Genomic DNA, 15,265 nt, shown 5'->3' on the forward strand with positions numbered 1-15,265 from the left:
TCCATCTGAAGTAACGTAGTTTTCGAGAGAGACATAATTTTCCACGAAATTGATTTCGAGAACTCGGATGAGGTCCCGGCAAAATCGAGCATAGAAAGCGCACAAGTGTCACACGGGTGTTTTTCTTCCATTTTATCTCGCAACGTCGATGACCAATGAGTTCAAATTTACACAGGTATGTTATTTTGTGCAGTGTTGAGATACACCAAGTGAGTAGATTGTTCTATGACAATTACCAAAGGTGTCCGGGTTGGATTTCACAAAGAGTTAAGACTAGTCTTATCTCGAGTTAGGACAAGTTACTCGTCCTAACTTAGGACTAGCCACACGTTTTGTATATCTCCTAGGTTAGGACTAGTCCTAACTCTTTGTGAAATCGACCCTTCACAAAGAGTTAGGAATGGCCCTAACTTAGGAGTAGTCCTAGGAGATATACAAATTGCATGGATAGTCCTAAGTTAGGACGAGTAACTGATCCTAATCGAGATAAGACTAGTCCTAACTCTTTGTGAAATCCACTCCAGGTCTTTAACGCAAACATGATTTTATCCATAAGTGCGCGGAATAATTATTCTTCCCAAGGAAGTGGACGAGACACAGACCGTCCATTGAACCATGATGCCACTTGAGCGTGCATTTTTGCTCTCGATCGAAAAGGGTAGCGGAGGAATACGAGATTTTCAGCCATGCGGTCGATCGATGGTTCAACTTGGTATCACACAGCGAGACCTTGGAATTCTTGTGTTGGTCGTCCTTGCATGCAGAACTAATACACCTTTCTCTGCTGGGTGTGGACGTTGTATAGCGAAAGCACACTATAACCATAGAGCAAGTTGGTCTATGCTATGACCTATTGCAAACTGGATTTTTTTTTGTCAAGAGATTAAAAATGGCACCGCAGTTGCAAGATATCTTCGTTGTCAAAGTGTTGTTGGTGTTGATGATGTGCCTTAGTTTCCATGGAAGAGTAGTGGGTAAGTAAAAAGCTTGATTAAGAATCTTTTTAGACAGAAAGGGGTGTGATCATTTTATGTGTATAGATGGTCTTGTCAGAATCCATGGAGGACGGAAGATCCGTACCTGACCATTTTGCCTGGTAGCTATATCAGTCATGTCTTGGGTTACACGAATTCCGACACACCTATAATTCTGACACGCGTTCCAACATCCCAATGTTCTGATACCCTAATGTTCTGACACCCAATGTTCCGACACCCCAAATGTTCTGACACCCACTTCCAACATCCCAATGTTCTGACACCCGTTCCAACATCCCAATGTTCTGACACCCCAATGTTCTGACACCCCAATGTTCTGACACCCCAATGTTCTGACACCCCAGTGTTTCGACACCCCCATGTTCCAACACAGCATACCGACACCCCCTTGTTCCAACATCCCAATGTTCTGACACCCCCTTCCAACATCCCAATGTTCTGACACCCCTTCCAACATCCCAATGTTCTGACACCCCCATGTTCCAACATCCCAATGTTCTGACACCCCCGTGTTCCAAAATCCCAATGTTCTGACACCCCCATGTTCCAACATCCCAATGTTCTGACACCCCCATGTTCCAACATCCCAATGTTGGGACACCCCCTGCACATCCCAATGTTCTGACACCCCCATGTTCCAACATCCCAATGTTCTGACACCCCCAAGTTCCAACATCCCAATGTTCTGACACCCCTTCCAAAATCCCAATGTTCTGACATCCCCATGTTCCAACATCCAAATGTTCTGACACCCCCTTCCAACATCCCAATGTTCTGACACCCCCATGCTCCAACATCCCAATGTTCTGACACCCCCATGTTCCAACACCCTCATGTTACAAGACCCCATTCTTCCGACACGTTCCAAACACCACCCTATGTTTTTTACCCTAACCATAATCTGAATCTCAACGTATGTATAGGGGTCTCAGAATAAAGAGGCAGGCTGACCCTTCATCTGGCACAGGGAGAAAGTTACCTATTGGGTATAGGTATTGTACCTTCTTGTACCAACAGATGGGAGGGGCAGTATTCCGCTCCATAGTAAGTTAATAATATGAAGATAATACAGGTTACATAATTTTAGGTAGATTTTAACCTTTTTTTATCATACACATCATCAAACCATACGTAGGGTTCAAACTCGATTTCAAAATTCCGACCAAAGTCACCAAACACAACAGTTTTCTTCTTGTGCGACATATTATAGGTTGTTTATATGCCATATACTACAGGCTGCAGTGGGATGAACTATTCAGTCGAAAGGAAACCCCATGGGGTTCTTTTACCAAATCTTGATGGGCTATTAGTATTAGATGGAATCATATGGCAACATTATTCGGAAGCAGGCCTAAGGACTCAGGATCAAGGGTCTAAAAATAACTGCTGGTTGGGATTGGTTTCGTTGACCCTGTGAAACGTTGTCCGCAATAACAGAATGGCTAGACGACACCCGCCATAAAAACACCATTATTCTAAACCTTCAATATTCATCATAGGAGCTAGAAAATGTGCGTGTGTGTTTTTATTATGTATTCTCGTCTCGTGTTTTGACAATAAAATCATTCGACGGGAAACGGTCCCCCACCTGGAGGATAAGTTCGATTCATTCACTGGGGCCATGAATGGTTTAAAAACGTGTACAGCAGTCTCTGTCAAAAAGCCTTCTGTCATTGCACTCCATGATTATGATAAGCAAGGATAAGCCGAAAATTGGTTTCACTTGGGGGCGCTCGGCAACTCTTTTTTGAATCACTACGAAACGGACCTGAAATAACTCGTCGCATTCTTACCATCGGATTGGGTCGTGACCCTGGTATACCCCGTTGCTATAAGGGGCTTATAAAGGTGGCGTGATATTCATTCGCTCGTAGTCGTGCTGTGTTCACGTGGAGTTTTGCAGGATAGGCAAGCTTGGAATAGTTTGTTTCGATTTGCCACTTTTCATTTCGTTTATTCTGCGTTGTGAAACAAGGGACCCCTTTAGAAAATGGAACTCACTTTACTCGCAAATAACCCAAATGGAGATAAGACAAGGAAGGAGGATTGAGTTCAAACCTGAACTATATCAACGTGCGGCTGTTTTAGAGCTGCCTATATAAACAGCGAAATAAGGACGTTCAAAACTTGCTTATGACCAATGTCACCGAAATTGGTGACAGTAAACCTCAATGACAGTGACACTTTTATTGATATATTACCATTCGTTTGTCCCCAACAAGTTTCAGGTGGAGCACCGTCGCACTCAGACAAATCACGTCTTTTGGTGGCATTGTTAAGAAGCTACGACAAGCGGGTGCATCCAGAATCACCCGTTAACGTAACATACAGCATGACCCTCCAGCGACTAGAGAGACTGGTAAGTGCTTAATTCGGGGGGCTGGTCAGGCTCGCCCCCTCATATAGCAAGCTCGCTCTATGCAAAGTTGCCCCCTAGCAAGCTCGCTCTCTGCAAAGTTGTTACAAAGTCTTCCCCTGACCAGCATTCTTTTATTCGTTGTCGACCGCCCCCTTCTTGAGATATTGTGAGATCTCGACCCACTGGGAGACTAGCAGTAGACTTTACGATTGAAATGCGAGCATAGACCTTTTCGTAAATGTCCATTGCGCAAGCGCTAACTTTTGATGAGGTGCGTGTCTAGTTAGCGATTCATGGCTCTGCTAACCGCCGAATTCTGCGCCTACGCATCGTCAGCTGTGTAAGCGTGGAATGCCTAGTAACGTGAAGTACGCAAGCACATAAGCAAAAAATCCCCGCTCACCTGTGTGAAATACGCTTGACATAAGCAAGGAATTCCCTGCTTCCGTAAGCGCCGATTCTTCGCTTACAGTAAGCAGAGCTATGATATCTGCTGCCACCTAGCGTTCAAAAGTCTCCCATTCTTGGCGCTGCTTACCGGTTCGCTCGTCCCCAGCGCCTTGCTTTAACCAAAGGCGCTGGGATGGGCAAACGTATCATTCACGCGCACTCTGGTTTAATAATGTGCAGTCGTCCCATCATGCACCACACTCACACTGCACCTTGTATGCACTGCATACATGACGTACTTCCTGAACAAGAATCTGTGCAAGCGATTAGCCCATCCCAGCGGTCCTGAGTAGACTGGCCACTGGGGCCGAGCGAAGCTTACCGGTTGCTGTACAGAGCAGAGGCTTGGTAGACTTCCTTGTTCACGCAAGCTTTTCAGAGATGAAAATAGAGCATTGTACAAACTTCTTGATTTGTATGCATCATCAAAAGAGAGTGAAGCTCAGGCCTGGAATTACACGCAGGCGCAAGGACGGAGGCCATAGCCTAAATTGCACCGTCTCGGCCTTTGTGCCCTTTAAATGTTGTCCATTGGCTTTAAGATTTCCAATGGAAGTGCCCTAAGCAAAAGGCCACCCAGCGTTCCAAAGGCTCACAATCTTGGCTCTGCTTACCGATTATTGTACATATCGAACATTCGGCAGTTGGCATAGATAGACTTTCTTGTTCACGCAAGCGTCTTTCACAGATGAAATTACAAATTATGACAATAATTTTTTTTATTTTGTTTGAATTTTAGGACGAGACGACAAACACTCTTTACATAAGTGCACTAGTGATGACTGTAAGTATTGGAATACCCCCCCCCCAATTTCTTTTGTGTTTATTGAATTGCTGTTTTACCTACGGTTTGTTCTTTCTTTAAAAAGACCTGTTTGAACGAAAATGCCAAGACGTGAACTCTGCTGAATTTCATTTACAATTTTTGTCAATCAATAAGGAAATTGAGTCATATAACTGGAATTGTGTTTAAAAAAAACCGATCATTTCGACTACCCTTATCCAGCGATTTTCTGAAAGATTCGCGAAAAGCTCTGTTACGTAATCACTAATGGCACGTCATAGTTGGAAGCTACAACTTGTATAGCCGCTTTGTTGCAGCGTGGAGGTATAACAAAACAAACTCCCAAGCATGACGTCAAAGCATAGACCTTATCGCAAATACCAATGCGCAAGCGCAGACTGTTGAATGAGGTGCATTGTGGGATATATATGGATCAAATTTGGATACCAGCTAGACCACAATGCACCTAATTCCAAGCTTTACGCGCGCGCCCCGGTATTTGCGAAAAGGTCTTTTATCATTTTGACGCGCGCCATCAACGGCAGAAGTGTCTTTAGTTTTTCAAAACCTTGAGGTTGGGGCCTGATTTTTTAATCGAGAATTACGAAAAATTCAGAAGTGTACAAACATCGAAATTACATTTAAATGGTGAACAAACGTATAATAAACAAGTCAAAATAGCATTTCCGTTAAAAAAATTTCCGCTCAAGTAGCTGTTAAACACAACGTTTCGCAGTTCATTTATTGCAACAACAGGAAAAAGAAACATGTCGTAAGCCTGTACACATTATCGCACATTACTAACATTGTCAACTTTAACAACGCACGCCGAAGAACAGATGTTTCGTGCATCCAGTTCACGTTTGTTCAAGAAACTTGAATAAATTGGAATCGGGTTTTGGTATCGTTTTTGCAGGAGTGGTCTGATAGCCGTCTAGTCTGGGACCCCGCCTCCTTCAACGGAGTTCCACATCTCCCACTGAGCCCCGACCATGTATGGACGCCCAACGTCAAGCCCGGTTCAAAGTAAGACATTATATGACATAGTATTGTTAAGACGATCTTGACCAGCCGTCGATTTCACGAAACTCTTCCTACATTGGGCCGTGTCCGAAACGGCGAAATCGGCTAACAGCTACGGCCAGGATCGCACACTGACAAACGCACTGATTAGCAGTAGCCGAAGTTGCCGTTTTAGTCGAACATGGCTTAGGACTAATCTTAGGACTTATGGACGAGCGAGTTAAGTTTCGTAACCATAGACGTTAGGAAGTATTGAACCCTTCTTAAGTTGAGACGAATTACTTGTCCTAACTCGAGATAGGATTAATCGCTTTGATTAAAAGGACAATGACACGACGACTTGTTTTTAAAGCACCCTTTCATGCTAAACTCTTTGGTTTTACCATTCATTTAGAATGTTGGAAGATGAAACCGTCCAGATTGGCACAACTAGCGATGGCAAAGTTCACCAAACCAAGCTGCTACGCCTGGCACTGTCGTGTATATCCAATTTGGCCAATTATCCCTACGATTCACCGTCGTGTAAGTTCAGAGTTGAAGACTTCGGCTACAGTACGGAGGATATCAACTTGGACATTTCAGAAATCACATCGGGTGCCGATTTGAACGCCTATGAGATGAACGCGCTCTGGCGGCTACATTCGTTCAATGCCGTTAGGCAAAGGATGAAATATGTTTGCTGTGAGGAGGTGTACGAGTCTATTAGCTACAGCATCAACCTCTCGCGCAAACCAAATGGGTTTGCTGTGCGAGTGCTGGCACCAGCAGTCCTGACGTCACTGTTGGTCTTGTTCTGTTTTCTGATACCGCCCTCTTGTGGGGAGAGATCGGTAGTCTGCTCAGTACTGCTCGTCGCCACCATTATTCAGATGGTTTCTTTCAACCTATCTGTGCCCATGGTGGGCGGAGGCACCCCTTTCTTGGGTGTGTTCTTCTGCTTCAGCGTCTTCATGGCATTCTTTGCTACTGTCGTGAGTGTGGCTTCTCTTAATCTAGCCCGTGGGTTTGGTGTCGACGCTAAAGACGGCGGGGTGCGGACTGTCGACTCATCGAAGACGGTATGTGATTTTATCCCTTGCTCTTTGGTTTTTTACAATATTTTCTCAAAACCTTTTATACTTCTGAAAACTGCATAGACCAATGAGGTTCGTTCCGCTTTCTTCTCCTTCCGCTATCGTCTGCTGGAGACGATAACGGAACAAACCTCATAGTTAAAGGAGTAACCGGGTACCATTTTTACCTTCTCGATTTTGCTTCTTGTGTTTTTGTAATAAAAGTGTCTTAACAACTCGTCCTTTTTTATATTTATTATATTACAGGCCATGCTGAAAATCGCAAGGTTTATCGACGTGATGTGTTTCGTTGTCTTCATCTTGGTGTTTGCCATCGCAGGAGGCACCATTCTTAATAACCACCCCAACCCCAAGTAGACAACACAACACTCTAAAAACTAAATAGTTGAATCCAACACTTGCATGAGTTCGGTGAGCGACTACACTTTGAATGTGTTGAATCCAGCATTTTATACGTTAAATCCAGCATTTGAAAGTATTCAGTCAACAATTTAAGTTACAGTTTTTACGTTTAAAAAGCTGATCCAACAATCCCAAGGAATATTTTTGAGAAATGTTGAAATAAAACTTAAACTGTTGAATTAACCCTTTTTGCGTTGGATCAAACATTTAAAATGCTAGATTTAACAAATAAAACGCTGGATTCAACACTTTCAAAGTGTCACTCACCGAACTCATGCAAGTGTTGGATTCAACTCTTCAGTTTTTAGAGTAAAGACAGTCGACAGCACGAAACAAAAGAAGAGAGGACCACGCAGCATGAGCTTATGGGACCACATCAAATCAGACAATAAACTTTAGAGGCAGCATTCTCAAGGATTATTTCTGAAGAACAGTTCTGAAGCTACCACTCCCCCTTCTTCTTCAAGTCGCGTGAAGCAGGTTGCTTGTAAATTGCACAATTAAATTTGTTTGAACGAAATTTACTTTACTGATGATTACCCTATTGTATTACATGAGATCACCAACTACATTATTCTCTCCTGAAGACGAGCAGAGTATAATGTTCGAAACCACATCGTCTCTTTTCAGGAGTCAACACTCCCTCAAAAGAGATTTTACAAATGGTTGTACCCGCAAGTTTACTATAAGTATTTATAGTTACTTCTTACATTTTTCGGGCTCGTTCAGGGACGCAAGATGGTCTCTAAAAGTTTGTTTGCACCTCAATGCATGTGTTTTTTATTTAGTTGTCCAACCAAAGGGGGCTCTACGACGTAAACTGGCTCCCTTCAATCCGATTTCCAGTCATTATACAATGTAGACAGGTCGTGGAACTGGAAGTGCGCCCTCTCTCGCTCGAAATTAAAATCGGCCCGGTCAGAGTAGGTCAGACAGTTCCATGGTCAGTTCAGGTGGAGGTAGAATTTTAAGTCGCGCGGTCGAATTTGTACTTGCTGATTTGCCCTGAAAACAGTGTACCCTAACCGTTTCGTTTTGGAAACGGTAAGCCTGCAACTGTTTTAAGTTTCCACAGTGTCCACAATTGCACTTTGCCTTTGAGTTGTTGTAAACTGAATAACACTTGCTTGAAACTACACCCTCACCAGGCGGCGAATAAAACGGATTATAAATAATAAGAAATAGTTTTCTAATTTTAAAATTTTGCAAAAAAAAAACAATCCCGCTTTTAATGATCATAACAAAATGACAAAATTATTGCAGTTTTACTGATCCTTGCTCTATGGTTTGTCAAAACACCAAGAAGGCTTTGTAAAATAAAAACAATATAACCACTCGCTGATATAAAATAAATAAATTGTATTTTGTACATTTTTTCTTTTTTTACATTATATGTAGTTTACCTTTGAAGCGCCAAAGCTCATAAAGAGATTATTACACAGTGTCTCCTCAAAATCTTACTTGACGATGAGCCTTATACTGTGATCATTGAAAACATCTCTGCCAATTTGATTTGATTGTATCTTTACCATAGTAATTTTCAAATTTCCTGTGTACTTGGATGTTGTGTTTGGTATTCTTGCATCTCAATACATAACTCCCCAACATGTTTGTGAATTGAAGGTTTTAGAAAACGTGTTAATTAAAAAGCAGCAATTTAATAGGCCTACAAAGCACAGAAACCCCTTTTGTTTTGTATTGCTCCCTGCAACTTTTAACAAGCAAAGTTTCTGTATAATGACCAGTTATTTGCATAATCCAAAATAAAGGGTTGGGTCACTGCTGCAAAAACAAAAGAAGCGATTTCCAGCGTTTGGTAACCCCTGGAGTATTATAGCTTCCAATGAGCTTTTCGAAACAGTATTCCAAGTGCTTAAAGCCAGTGGACACTATTGGTAATTGTCAAAGACTAGCCTTCACAGTTGGTGTATCTCAACATATGCATAAAATAACAAACCTGTGAAAATTTGAGCTCAATCGGTCATCGAACTTGCGAGATAATAATGAAAGAAAAAACACCCTTTTCACACGAAGTTGTGTGCGTTCAGATGGTTGATTTTGAGACCTCAAGTTCTAAATCTGAGGTCTCGAAATCAAATTCGTGGAAAATTACTTCTTTCTCGAAAACTATTGCACTTCAGAGGGAGCTGTTTCTCACAATGTTTTATACCATCAACTTCTCCCCATTACTCGTCACCAAGAAAGGTTTTATGCTTATAATTATTTTGAGTAATTACCAATAGTGTCCACTGCCTTTAAAAGGTAGCTCAGAGAGCATACATTATTCAATCTGGGGAAAATACAACATTTTTTGCTTATGAGGAAGACTTGAAAGAGTCTGAAGTTTCTCATCCTGGCACAATAGTCTTAGTTCACATGGAGCTTCACCAACTTTAGAATTGAACAGCTCAAAATGCTTTTCAAAATTAAAAATGTAGTTTGTTAAAGGCAGTGGACACTATTGGTAGATACTCAAAATAATTGTTAGCATAAAAACTTACTTGGTGACGAGTAATGGGGAGAGGTTGATAGTATAAAACATTGGGAGAGACGGCTCCCTCTGAAGTAACAAAATCTTCGAGAAAGAAGTAATTTTCAACAAATTTGATTTCGAGACCTTAGATTTAGAATTTGAGGTCTTGAAATCAAGCATTTGAAAGCACACAACTTCGTGTGACAGGGGTGTATTTTCCTTCATAATAATCTTGCAATTTCGACGACCAATTGAGCTCAAATTTTCACAGGTTTGTTAATTTATGCATATGTTGAGATACACCAAGTGAGAAGACTGGTCTTTGACAATTACCAATAGTGTCCAGTGTCTTTTTAAGAGTCCAAACTATGTACAACTCTATACACAGTTTTAAACAGAAGACATTGAAGAAAGAAAATCAATTCTGATTGTTCATTCCTTATCTGTTTTTTTCTTGACTTGCTTGATGCCTTTCCAGTAGTAGAATTTGTCAAAGATGCTCATGTACTTCTTGACAAACTGCTTGCGGATCTCTGAGTCCTCCATGATGGTCTGGGTGAGTGGTGTGGGGTTGCTGGCCACTGCTGCCATGTCGAAAATCGGGAAGATACTATAAGGGAATACCATAATAATAACAATCAGGTGAAGGTACTCGGCCATAACATCATGCATATATTTATAGCGCTTTAAGGCAGTGGACACTATTGGTGATTACTCAAAATATTTTTTAGCATAAACCTTACTTGTAATAGGGAGCTGTTGATAGTATAAAACATTGTGAGAAATGGCTCCCTCTGAAGTGGAGAAGTTTTCCTGAAAGGAGTAATTTTCCATGAATTTGATTTTGAGACCTCAGATTTAGAACTTGAGCCGTTGAGTTCTTGAAATCAAGCATCTGAAAAGGAGTGAGCTAAAAGTTCATGACCCCAAAGTAAACATGCCATGGTAAATATGTTAATTACAAAAGTTGGGAGTACTCATTTGAGCACTGAGGGCGCACTTTGGCTCCTTATATGAGTATAAAAGCCAGGTAACTTTGTACTTACTCTTTCCTTTTTGTGAAATCCTCTGGTACAAATTTACTGGTGTACTCCCTGGACACACCCTGTCCAAGGACGATGAAGTTCAATGTTGCAATGGTCTCCTCCTTGCTCAGACCCATCCGGATGCAGAGGTTTACGAAGGAATACAGGATCATCTCACACCACTTGTCATCCGTGCTTAGAATTGCATCTATTAATATAGAGGGAAAGATGATTAAAAGATTCAATCAACCAACTTGTTGTGAGGCAATCCTGTGGATCGGGTGGAATAATTTGCTAGATAATGATGGTCCAATTCTAGTAATTATTTAGTCTAAGCCTCTTAAGGAAGACTATAGCTAGGCCTAAGAAGGTTTCAAGATAAAAACTCAGAATAATTTCCTACCAGAATTAAATAGGGTTAAGCCTTACCACACTACATACAGAAAGAGAAGACCTAAATACAAAGTTAAAAAGTGAACCGTAAACAGATAAAAGGGCAGATACTGAAAAAGAACACTGAACAACAATAATCAAGATAAGTGGCAGGCAGAATCTCCTTATGATGAATATTGAAGTTTTGTGAAACTAGACTTTCTGCTTCTTCTCACCCATACAATCTTGATTTGTTGAGATGTAGAACAAAAAGTCAGTACAACAGCTTTATTCCATGTACTGCATCTCTTTTGAACTCCTTGCCTGGTGGATGTCCCCCCAATCCTACAATCTGGACTGTTTAAAGAGGAATATCAATTCCTGCCTCCAGCTCTCCTGAGTTATTTTCATGTTAAATCATTCTTGTAGCCCCTTTACCAAGAGTGGCTTTTAGCCTTAATTGGGGCGAACTGGCAAAAAAAAAATACCTTCTTTGTTGGGGTTTAGCGGACACGTGACTTGCACCTGTTGTGGGTTCTCTAGGGTGGTACAGACATCCATGCTGTAGTTCCATTCTGCATCAGCGTTCTCAAGCTTCCATGAGTACGCTGCCTTTATGATGCTGCCACATTGGATCACCTGCGCATAGTCAAGAAATTTAATTTCAAAGGTCAAAAGCGATTCAATGTACAATTCAAATGTATTTTTCAGAGTCAACATTTGAACATAGTTGGATTCTGTTAAAAGGCAGTGGACACTATTGGTGATTACTCAAAATCATTATTAGCACAAAACCTTGATGGTGACGAGTAATGGAGAGATGTTGATGGTATAAAACATTGTGAGAAATGGCTCGCGAAAGAAGTAATTTTCCACGAATTTGATTTTGAGACCTCAGATTTAGAACTTGAGCCGATGAAGTCTCGGAATCAACCATCTAAACGCACACAACTTCGTGTGACAAGGGTTATTTTTCTTTCATTATTATCTCGCAACTTCGATGACCGATTGGGGTAAAATTTTCACAGGTTTATTTTATGCATATATGTTGAGATACACCAACTGTGAAGGCTAGTCTTTGACAATTACCAATGGTGTCCACTGCCTTTAACTCTTTGTGGAATCCACCCCTGGTGGATCCCCCACTCAATTTTGCACCCTGGTGACCCCTAGCTAGGTTTGTACCTGTCTTAATCTTGGGATTAGAACTGAACCGAGGAATGTGTAAACTGTGCAACTGGATGGAATAATGCCCTTGATGTCTTCTGTGACACCAGGGAGCTGTGAGGGCAGCACACACAGGAAGAGGAGATGGACTGATGTAGCCACTTCAGCATTGTTGTAGATACAGGTGACCCCTTTCTCTTTAAGCTTACCTTGAAAGTATAAAATGAGTAAATAATAATATAATAGTAGCAAAACTTAAAAGCGTGCACACATCCATCGATAGAGTGCCCAGGGCGCCTACAATAACACAATACAATAAATTACAAAAGCTAACAAATTGATACATGGAAAATTATGAAAACATGTTTTAAGAAAACCAAAATGCAATAGTTTTGATACCGCTTCGCCTTACAATTAAATTTGCTGACACTAATTTGACATCAAAAAAGGCGTAAACTTATCAACCCTGGCTAAACAAAGTTGTATGCACAAAAAGTTGAACTTGAGTCACGACTCTCCTGAAGAGAATTGCTTGTGATTTTCATTTTGTTTTCTCAAAAACTTGCTGACTAATGAAGCTGAAGCTTATACAGAAAAATCATATGACATACATTCAATCACGGTGAGTAAGGATTCATATCATGGCCAAAAGTTCGATCTAAAAAGGTATACAAACCCTTTAATCCAGAAATATTAATAACAGAGAGCGTACTTTCAACGCTTATTTACCGAGCGTTTCTGGCCGTCGTGTTGACACTACTAACTCTTTGGGTTGTACATCGGCATATGTCAACAAAGCATTGGCAAGATGCAGTCCCATCCGACCACACCCAATAATTCCAACCAGGAGAGGGTCCCTTGGTGGGGCATCCTGCAGGAACTTTGAGGTCTTGGACTTCTTGGGACTCCTCAGCTCCAGAATATGCTGTCTGAAAAAAAAAATGGAAAAAAAGTAATATTGTTACTCTAAAAGTATTTTGTTTAGCTCTTGCTAGCCCCATCAGTTGCTACTCTGGTTGGTCAGGTATCGTGCTTGGACCTAGGTAAATACACAGCACTTACGTAAATAGGGTAAAGTAAAGCCCAATTCATACTTCACACGAAAGCGGAAACAATTTGTTTTGTCATAATTGGAAAAATGGTATGTACTGAATAAAGGATCACCAAAATTCACCTCGCATTCGCACGAACTGCCAAGCTTTAAAGGCACTGGACCCGCTTGGTAAATATCAAAGACCAGTCTTCTCACTTGGTGTATCTCAACATATGCATACATTATAATAACAAACTTGTGAAAATTTTAGCTCAATTGGTCGTCGAAGTTGGGAGAATAATCAAAGAAAAAAAAAACACCATTGACACCTGAAGTTGTGTGCTTTCAGTTTCAAATGCTTGATTTTGAGACCTCAAAATCTAATTCTGAGGTATTGAAAGCAAATTTGTGGAAAACTACTTCTTTCTTGAAAACACTTCGGAGGGAGCAGTTTCTCACAATGTTTTATACTAACAACCTCTCCCCATTATCATCATTATGTTTCTTTCTTGCTCAGTGACTGGAACTTTAAGACAAAAGTGTTCTTTTTAAATTTAAGTAGTGTCACTTACTAATACTAGTAATATCAATTCCCAGTATAGTTTGGATTTATTAACTAGTGTGAGCTGAATGCCACTAACTTATAACATGATTGTTATGAATGTCATAGCTCCAACTTTTGGCAAGTTAACTTTATATGGACTTCTGCTGTATCCACCTGATCGAGGAAGTCCAGCAGTGGATTGACCCAACTAATAAAAAATGGGGTCACTAGCTAGTGTGTTTCAATGAGCAATAAACTATTGCTCCATGGTATTTCCTAGCTCATGCTAGCCCATCACATCAGTCACTCAATCAATGCATGGTATGTGAATCGTCAAAATCCGCCAGTTACACTTCCCTAACCTTTTTCCTTCACATCCCATCACAGCTGTTTTTTTTAATACAAAAGTTTATCACGAAAAGGATGCACTACACGAACGTATCAACAAGATCAACATCAATCCTACCTTGCCGCGTTTAGAATGGCTGCAAAGTACGTTGCCTGTGCACAAGCAGACACGGTGATTGCGTGAGACCTAGCTCTAAGGATAAGATACGAAGATTCTTCTTCAGCAATGGCGTTCTCAAATTTCAAAGAGGGTAAATCTCTTGTGATATCACCAACTACATTCCCCTGCCCACCGATATCCAAGGACGCCATGTTGTTTCTATGATGATAATGAAAAGGGTAGACTTGTCTAAGTCAACAGTGCTTAGTTGTCCGAGCGCGCCACACACAGAACACGTACATGAAACACCATTATGACTGACACACGGCCAGCGCATCTGGACGCCTCTACTCTGGGCCTACATCGTGTACATCGAGTGACTTATACTTGTTTATTTATTTTTTATTATGCGGGGACATTTAATTGTTTCAGGACCCACTGTCTAAGCCTGTAAGCGCAAACACTTGCTAATAATATATAGTGCAGCCAAATAGTGCTCAGCTAAAACAGTTAATCAGCAAAAATTATTAAGTTTACATTGCTAGCTGCCAGTGGTTCTCAATTCATGATGGCGCAGCAAAAAAAAAAGGCTAAGCATAATTTTCTGCATTATTGGGCCTTGATTTTACAGGGCTATGGTATGACAGTTGGTGATTTCACTATGTTGACCCTTTCGGTACAGAAAAAAAAAAAGTTCACAGATTTACAAATAACTTACAGGGTTTACAGAAGGTAGTGGTGAAAGACTTCTCTTGAAATATTATTGTCCATGAAATGCTTTACTTTTTGAGAAAACATTAAAAAAATATCAATTCTCGTTGTCGAGAATTACGGATTTATTTTAAACACATGTCATGAACACGGCGAACCGCGCGGATACGAGGGTGGGTTTTCCCGTTATTTTCTCCTGACTCCGATGACCGATTGAGCCTAAATTTTCACAGGTTTGTTATTTGATATAGAAGTTGTGATACACGAAGTGTGGGCCTTGGATAATTCTGTTTACCGAAAGGGTCCAATGGCTTTAAATCCTCCATGCATACATGAAGAGGTAAGCCTTCAGGTAGCACCAAGCACGCTGGGGGAAAGACGGGCGGCACTGAATCTGGTAATC

The 15,265-nt window shown here is 41.0% G+C and overlaps 2 protein-coding genes across 3 annotated transcripts; one reads left to right on the forward strand and one right to left on the reverse strand.

Annotated features, from left to right (window-relative positions):
- The first annotated feature begins 549 nt into the window (after positions 1-549).
- LOC139935454 (neuronal acetylcholine receptor subunit alpha-6-like) lies at positions 550-8,291 on the forward strand. 2 transcript variants are annotated; one of them, XM_071930081.1, is made up of 6 exons: positions 550-974; positions 3,227-3,357; positions 4,547-4,591; positions 5,508-5,617; positions 6,009-6,672; positions 6,934-8,291. In XM_071930081.1, the coding sequence occupies exons 1-6, from the start codon at positions 890-892 to the stop codon at positions 7,042-7,044; spliced, it is 1,146 nt and encodes a 381-aa protein (XP_071786182.1). In that variant the 5' UTR covers positions 550-889; the 3' UTR covers positions 7,045-8,291. The 2 variants fall into 2 exon arrangements, with proteins under 2 accessions (XP_071786182.1, XP_071786173.1); XM_071930072.1 differs by having other exon boundaries at positions 551-974; positions 3,221-3,357.
- A 142-nt stretch (positions 8,292-8,433) lies between these two features.
- On the reverse strand, positions 8,434-14,364 carry LOC139935461 (NADP-dependent oxidoreductase domain-containing protein 1-like). Its single transcript, XM_071930094.1, has 6 exons — positions 14,170-14,364; positions 12,856-13,055; positions 12,145-12,335; positions 11,448-11,598; positions 10,609-10,795; positions 8,434-10,172 (listed from the first exon to the last, which is right to left on the reverse strand). Exons 1-6 carry the CDS (start codon positions 14,361-14,363, stop codon positions 9,995-9,997), a joined length of 1,101 nt encoding a protein of 366 aa, XP_071786195.1. The 5' UTR covers position 14,364; the 3' UTR covers positions 8,434-9,994.
- Between the last annotated feature and the right edge of the window lie 901 nt (positions 14,365-15,265).

Source organism: Asterias amurensis, chromosome 1 (genome assembly GCF_032118995.1).
Source record: "Asterias amurensis chromosome 1, ASM3211899v1".
Classification (NCBI taxonomy): domain Eukaryota; kingdom Metazoa; phylum Echinodermata; class Asteroidea; order Forcipulatida; family Asteriidae; genus Asterias; species Asterias amurensis.